Source organism: Formica exsecta, unplaced genomic scaffold (assembly GCF_003651465.1).
Source record: "Formica exsecta isolate Colony F162 unplaced genomic scaffold, ASM365146v1 scaffold590, whole genome shotgun sequence".
Classification (NCBI taxonomy): Eukaryota; Metazoa; Arthropoda; class Insecta; order Hymenoptera; family Formicidae; genus Formica; species Formica exsecta.
The window spans coordinates 73,827-82,061 of record NW_021853175.1 but is presented as its reverse complement, the minus strand read 5'-3'; the positions used below and the strand labels follow the sequence as shown (position 1 = coordinate 82,061).

The 8,235-nt window shown below is 35.4% G+C and overlaps 1 protein-coding gene across 1 annotated transcript; it reads right to left on the bottom strand.

Moving 5' to 3' along the window:
* Window positions 1–588: 588 nt before the first annotated feature.
* LOC115242354 lies at window positions 589–4,160 on the bottom strand. Its single transcript, XM_029818584.1, has 2 exons — window positions 4,117–4,160; window positions 589–2,671 (listed from the first exon to the last, which is right to left on the bottom strand). Exon 2 carries the CDS (start codon window positions 2,661–2,663, stop codon window positions 1,746–1,748), a length of 918 nt encoding a protein of 305 aa, XP_029674444.1. The 5' UTR covers window positions 2,664–2,671; window positions 4,117–4,160; the 3' UTR covers window positions 589–1,745.
* Between the last annotated feature and the right edge of the window lie 4,075 nt (window positions 4,161–8,235).

The window sequence follows — 8,235 nt, the reverse complement described above, 5'->3', positions numbered from 1 at the left end:
CCGTCGTGACGTAGCTAGTTTGGCCGTTAGATGTTTTGGATTTCCAAATTGCTGGCTCCTTGCCCCTCCAAGGTCTTCCTTGATTGGCGATCGTATTTTCCGTGACGCTTCAGCGACTCTCCGCTCCTTCTTCCGATGAGGCTCCCAAATGAATTATTCATACGAAAGAAAATCATAAACGAAATAAATTTTACGCTCGAAATCTCAATTAATGACGCCTCTCTGGAGGTAACGGTACGGTTCTCGCAATGATTCGACTGGCGCGGCCCTTCAGCCCGCGCTTTTTCGATCGGAGAGGAACTCGGCGGACGCGCGCGAGACGGCAACGTCACAGTACTTAAAAACCGGACATATGACGTCCGGTTTGACTTGTCAACCGGACAAGACTCTTGAAAACCTGACATCCGGGTCAAAACCGGACGGTTGGCAACCCTACGCGAGTGTCAGTTAACGCGATACGCGACACGAGTAGATAATGAAAACGAGGACGAATTATAACTAAGACCATTTGTAGTGAATAAAAGCTTTATTTATACAGCTTTCATTATTCGAGACTCGGTTTTGTACGATGGAAACATTACATTTTCTAAAGAATTAGGCACAAACCATGATTTGAAGTTCGGACCAGCATTGAAGTTCGGAGATATTAGAAAAGATGTATACATTAATAATATCAGCAGCTTCTGGGATAGGCAAAAATTCTTCTTTGTTTCTAAAGTATTTGCCAATGATGTATATATCATTATGAATGTCGCGAGCAAAATATTCAATTTGTACTACAGTACCATCTATTAATTGACAATAGCCATTTGCATTGTCTCTCCCTTTGTATGTCACTCCATTAATTATTGCCATCAAAAACCCCTCACTTGAATATTTTGTATGTGGGTTTGTTACGACAAATGGAAATTTTAGTTTTCTTTCAATCTTTTTTTGAACTCCAACTTGGCGGACATAATCAATCTCCTGATACCGTCTGCATAGCTGCTGTAATGGCTGTGAGGCTTTTCTAATTAATTGTTTCAGTTGTTGTAAATAATTTTCAAATTGAAAGGCACTGAAATTATCCAAAACGCCAAAGATTTCAGCATCTGCAGCCAGATGTATCAAACCATGCACGTTGTATGATACTAAGTAATCTCCATATATCGTTTCGAAATCTCGAACAAAATATTTTAACAGCTGATTGGCATAATCATAGTAATGTGATAGTAGTTGTGACGAACATAAGATTCTTATAGCTACGTGCAAAACGTGCAAAACGCAAAAGTTTATGTATTATTTTTCAGGCAAAATATCAGCCAAAACAAAAGGTCCAGTATATAATAAAAATTGCCTGAATTCTGTCGCTTTCCAGAATTTAATATATTCCAAGGAACGGGATTTTCTGCAAAACTCTTTAGGTATACAAGACTTAACTACTTTAAGTAGCAGATCAGAAATAATGTCGATAGCAGCTCGTCTCAAATGATTTCTTCCGAAAAGCCAAAGTAGTAACATTTTCCGCATAACTCCTAGGCATATTAAATGCATGTAGTCAAGAGGCACATTAAAAATTGGGCCAAAATGTGGAATCAATGTTAACAGCGAAATGCCTTTATGATGCTCCACTTGAGTTTGCATCAAGAAATCTCTGTCCGATCTTAAAGTCGCTTGTGTATTCGTAAAGTAAATACGATTCAGCTTGTTAGCTTCTTTTACAATACACTTTGTGCAACTGTAGTAACCAGTATGCGACATGATATTTAGGACAGTTGCTTTCGCTGGAATGTCACAAATAACTTATGAATCTTAATATTATATATCTTTCCTCGGCAATTATAGCCGGTTGTAATTAAATCTATTGTTTCATCCACAAAGTCTTTTAAGAAATCGTTAAAATCTTGAAGTTTTTTATGCCCATGGTAACATCCGATTAAAAATATTTGTGAACAAGGAAATGAACCCAAAATAGTATACAGAGAACTACCAGATGATTTGAATAATGGTATTCCGTCAATATTGATAGACAAAAGTAGAGTTTTCAAAGTTTCATCCGAGCAAATTTCTTCAGATAATTTTTCTAAGCATGTTTTCAAATCGTTGTGCCAATAATAACCTGGTTCAACAGATCTAATAAGACCATTTGTAGGATTCCCCAATAATGCATTGGCTTTTGCTGGTAATTGTGGATATCTATTCGATTTTCTCAAGAGTTGTAATAAACGTTCCAAAGAAGCATGAGTAATACCATCATGTACTGCCCAAAGAGCAATGTCACGACAAATATCATTTTCAGCGTTTTCATCCTCATTACAGGATTCCTCAGAATTTTCTGGATCATCATCAGACTGTATATCCGACAGAAGAAATGCACGTCTCGTTGTAAGGAAATTTATATCTTCACTGGACTTATTACATGTAGCATGTGTAGTTTGCAGTGTCGTCAATGAATATTGCTTTCTATCAAAATTATTACTTTGTATTATTGAAGTCGATAATCCACTATCTCGAAAAAATTTATGAACAATAGTTTCAACATTTTCCAATACTGTATTATATTTTACTGCGACTCGTCTATTTCTACGAAGTTCTGCTGTAATTGTCTTTGAAGCTGCCCGTTTAATCAATAGTCTTTCATGTGATTTTGAGTAATCACGTATATCCTTCCTACGTCCTAACATAATCGTACCTTTAACACGCAAAGAAAAAAAAATAAATAGAAGTTACGCATGATATCAGGTAACGGGGTTAAAAAAGAAACGAGTACACAAGACAAGACAAGAATCAGAGAAAACAACAAGCTACAAATTAGTTTTTTTGAAATGTACCAGAAGTCAACAAAAAAGATAAAAAATTTTGGCGGTATATTAAAAAATTTGATGTCATCAATTTGACAAAAACATGGATAGAGGAATAAACATGGAAAAAGATAGAGACAAAAAGAACTGTGTTTAAGATCAACAAATAATCGGCGCACAGTTTACTAAGTTGGAAAAAGTATACAAAATTCACATACAAATATTATTATTAGGCAAGATCCAGTGCAAAATGGCACTTCTGTCTATTTAATTTAAAACAAATAATGTTTTTCATTTATACCGAAGCATATGCATACACACATTTATTCATTTATTTCAGTCATACTTGGTCTAGTAATGCTAAATTCTAAAAATGAAACATTTTTAAACCCACCCAAGATAATAGAAGATATATAAATGTAGTTGAAAAGTTAATAAGAATATATAGGCCCATATTCATAGTCTATTCTTATTTCCAGATTGTCTTAAGTAATGTCTTAACATGCTAATACGAGTTTATAATTAGCTTATAACATTTTAAGATTGTACTTAAGACAGTCTTAAATATAAAAACTGGCTATGAATACCAGCCATAAAACATGATTATAAAAACAAAGTATTTAATGGCAGTGAAAGGTTCAGTAATTTCAATGCACAGGAAATAATACTCAAATAAAGCTAAATTATGGCAAGATTTGCAAAATCAATGACTGCGTTTAGCAGGAAGAACAGCTTTGCAACTGTTGTAAGATTTTCCACTGAACACCATCTCTAGCACTTTATGATTTTTTTGTAAACAATAAAAATGGATAACGAAATTAATGCAAACAAATTCAGAGGTATCTTATACCTATAACAATATATTATTACAAGTTGATAACCTACACTTGTGAGTTCGAGTCCTCTTTTTATATTTCTCTTTTCGGGGTGTATTCTAATTTCTAAGAGTGGGAATCTTCCAAAACTTTAACAAATTAAAAATTGTGCGAGTGTCCTCATTAGGCGGGCTGTTTCTCCTACTTTTCAAATTTTCACTCATGACGATCGTCGATTGGTGATCAGTTCAGAATCCCTTGAGCTCTAGGTTTCCCTTACGCCCATGATTTGATTAGACAAAGTCCAAATGTGACGTCACAGAAGTTTCGTCATTATTGATTTAGTTGTATTTATCAGATATTTTGTGAGAATTTATTATCTTTTCGTTATCAGCTTTTTATTCCGCTGGAGAATTCTACTGCGAGGATATCTACTGGTTTTTATTTATTTTAAGAAAGGGTTTTATAAATTATTTAGATAGTATTCAAACATAAAGCGCTTACAAAAACTGCAAATTTACCTTCCTTGTTTGTAGATGTTTGATACTTCTTTAAGGTACGAACCACCATACAGACAAATAACGTGTTATAGTCACTTAATGGCTGCGTTTAGTATACAAAAGATGTCACGAGACATCCGTCTCGCCCTGTAGTTAAGACTCTTCTTCTTTTTCTTAATTGTACGGCCTACGATCCCGACACTGAATACGAAACGCAAATAATACTGGCAATACCAGCAATACCGGCACCAATACCTCTCACATGCACGTGCTCAGTCAATCAGATCCTGATATGCATGCAATATGGACTTACGCATGCGTGAACGCAAGAGTCAGCCAATCACAGACGTAGTCGCTGCGCGCGCAGGTAATGAGTTGCGTGCGTACGTCGGTTTTCACTAATGTCCAATAAGATTGATCCAAGAGGGTTCCATTAATATTCTATGGAATATTTTGTGTATGTTCCATACATATATCAAAATGTACACTGAATATTCCTTATTGCGGTAAATATAGCGAATAGGGGACCCAGCCCCAATGACCTTGACCTTGACATATGTTGTCAAGGACATAATTCTGAGTAACTTTTTCTTCTAATTTAATCGTCGCTCGTTGCTTATTAAAAGGTTATTAACAAAAAAATTTGAAATATACCAAAGTACATGCACGGACAGGAAGCTTTACAATACAGCATGTACTTTATAAGTTGTAAAGCGAGGTCCACCCTGCCTACCAGCGGAGTGGGTGCGGGAGGGGGGTCGAAGGCCCCCCTTGCACCCCCCGTGAGTGTGTGTGTGTGTATGCGCGCGCGCGCGTGCTTCCTGTCCGCTTCGCTATATTTATCCTTATTGCTCATACAAGTAGTGTTCATAGAATATTCTGAATATTTCACGATTATTTGAACCAGGGTATCTAGCGGTTAGGGAAATTTGGAAAACCGGGTATTGTCAGGGGATTTTATAAATCTGGAAATGTCAGGGAAAAATCAGGAAATTTTACTATTTATCTGGATTTTTTCACATTGTTCTACATTTTTCTCAATAATTTGAAATTTTTTATTAAATAAATATAAACTTTTTTCTGGCTCCTAGTACGCTAATTTTCTGTTTTGTTAAAAATTGTTTTACTTACAAACTTGTTCGATAATTTACATTTTCATCGTCGTGTTATTTTATTTCAATGTGTTTGACAAAAACAAAATTATAAAAAAATGAATACCAAGCAGCTCTATCTGTATGACAAAAGTTGTTGTGCGACTGTAAGATGTCGCGGCAGTAGCGCAGTTGGTACGTAAAACACATCCATTTACGTGGTTTTTGTTAACGTGAAATTTTTACCGACCTTTTCTTTTATTTATAATAAAATTGGTAAAATATAACAAAATATAATGCTAAATTGGAATAGCGTGTCATTTCAACAGTAAGTAACAGTATTGTACAATATTTTATTGAGCCGTGTTAAGAAAGAAACAGCAATTTAAATGAGGTTAGATTAGGTTATGTATCGTCATGTTTCTCTATTGATGTATCATCGGCATTATTTACATTCACATTCAAGCATCACAATTCAATCAAAACAACAATAAGTTTAACATCTTCAATTTGGTTGATTTTGAATAAAAATAACTTTTTTACTATCTGAAATTAATTAATTAAACTTTAAACTTTCTGTCATATTAAATAAATTAGTATATCTTTCTTTCATTTTTTTCTTTAAATTTTTATTTTCTAGAAATATATGGCACAATGTCTACTAATACTAAGAAATGCAGCTTTAAGCTAACATGGACCAATGAAAGCATTTTTTCATGGTTGAAACTTGTCCGAAACGACAAGTTTTCTGCAAGATGTTCGATATGTAGTTCGACATTTTCTTAAAATAATATGGGTCGAAGAGCCTTGACCAGTCATATGAATGAAAAAAAACACAAAGAAATTGCAAAAAATCAAACCTCAGCGATCTTCCCGATATTAACTAACAATAACGTTACGAAGATTGAATCCACAGACTCAATTCATTGTTCCAACACTCTCATTGCAGCCAACACGTCATCACGAATAATTAATTCTACACGGACTTCGCAGGAATCTCTGACGATTCTAAACGACGAAAATTGTCCAAACAAGATATGTTCGTCTACTTGTGCAGTACATTGCAATACGACGGCATCACCGATTCAATTTCGAAACAAAATCGCAACGAGTGAAGCATTTCATTATGAACGATCGTAACACAGAAGCAGAGATTTTGTGGTGCCTTCATGCAGTCATGTATTACAACTCTCTGAGAAATATCGAAAGTAGTATAGCATTGATGAAAGTTATGTTTTCAAATAACGAAGTTGCAAACAAAATGCAGTTAAGCAAAGCGAAAGCAGCATATATGATTACATATGGTTTCACAAATTATTTCCAAAACGAACTCAAACAGCAAATCAAGAAATGTAACAATGTTGTAATCTCGTTTGATGAAAGTCTAAATAAGATATGTCAAAAAGAGCAAATGGATATCTTTATCCGTTTTTGGGACGAAGATAAAAATGAAACTGTAACGAAGTATTGGACTTCTACATTCTTAGGACACACGATGGCGTTTGATTTACTTGCTGCATTCAAAAGCTCTATCCCGCGAGATATGCTGCAAAAGATGATACAAATCTCTATGGATGGACCAAACGTGAACATTAAATTCCTCAGAGAGCTAAAACACGATTTAATTAGGCACTTGTGGATTGCACACCCTGCATTGTGCATTTAAAACTGGTATAAAAATTACAAAATGGGAAATAATTGAGTTTCTGCGAGCCTTGTATAATTTGTTTAAAAATGTACCTGCTCGAAAAGCAGACTACATAAGAGCTTCAGGTTCGCAACAGTTTCCCATGAAGTTTTGTGCAATACGATGGTTAGAGAATATTTCAGTCGCTGAGCGAGCTAGTGCAATCTTACTAAATATTCGCAAATATCTATGTGGAAAAAATTACAAAAGAAAAGAAAGTCCCACAATGCGCCAGTTTTAAAGTTGTTACTGACGCATTAAACGACAAATTGTTGTTTCCAAAGTTGGCTTTTTTCAATCACTTGCAAGTGACGTTCAACACTTTCTTATTAATTTTCAATTTGATTACCCGATGACTCCATTTCTTTATGATGAACTCACCACACTTCTAAGATCCGCGATGGAAAGAATCGTTAAGCCGGATATCTTACGAGAACTAGATTTATCAAAAATAGATGTAAAAAATGAAGATAATCTACTGACTGCAAAGCATATAAACCTTGACTATGCGACTGAAGCTGCGCTTCGAAAAGTAAATTGATCTGCTCTCGAAAGTAAAATATCTGATCGCGAAATAATGTAATTTAAAGAGCAAATTCGCAAGTGTATTCAAGCTTTCATCATAAAAATAATAGATCGTTCTCCATTGAAATTTCCTATTGTAAAAGCTGTTTCTTGTCTAAATCCAACTGTAGCGCTGCAGACCGATTTAGCAAATAAGCGGCTATCTACTGCATTACGTATTTATGTGGAAAACGAGATCATCTCCGGACATACAGGAGATAAAATTGACCGAGAATATAAACGTACTAGCTATAGGCCTGCGCTTCGCGCGGGATTTTAAGTCTGTCCGTCTTCAATATTTTACCTGGCATATAATAGATGTTATATTTTTTATTATTTATTCACTTATTTTTTTTCACGATTGACGTACTCATCGTTAATCCATTATTACTATGTATTCACCATTAATCCACTATTATTTGTTATAATTTATTTTTATATTTTTTCTATTTATAAAACTTCTCTCTATATACTATATTTGCCCAAAAAGATTTGTGATTTTCTGAAATAAGATTCTCTTAATTGCTGAATTTCCGTTATACGGCCGCCGAGCTACGGAAAGCCGAATACCGCCGAGCGCTGCCGTGAACGCCCGAGCGACACCCGCCGAAACGCCGCGCCGTTTCGCCCAGGGGAGGTGACGTATTACCGATAATTACCTGCCGAAAAACAATACGTCATTATCCCCACCCGGGGGCGAACGACGCGGGTACCGTTAGACGCTCAGGTATATAACGGCAGCCTTTTTAGATCCCGGCACTAGAATCGCACCGAATCTGAATCCGCTCGAGCTGTACG

Coding starts and splice junctions, on each gene's coding strand:
- LOC115242354 (XM_029818584.1), bottom strand. CDS start 2,663: ATGTTAGGACGTAGGAAGGATATACGTGATTACTCAAAATCACATGAA.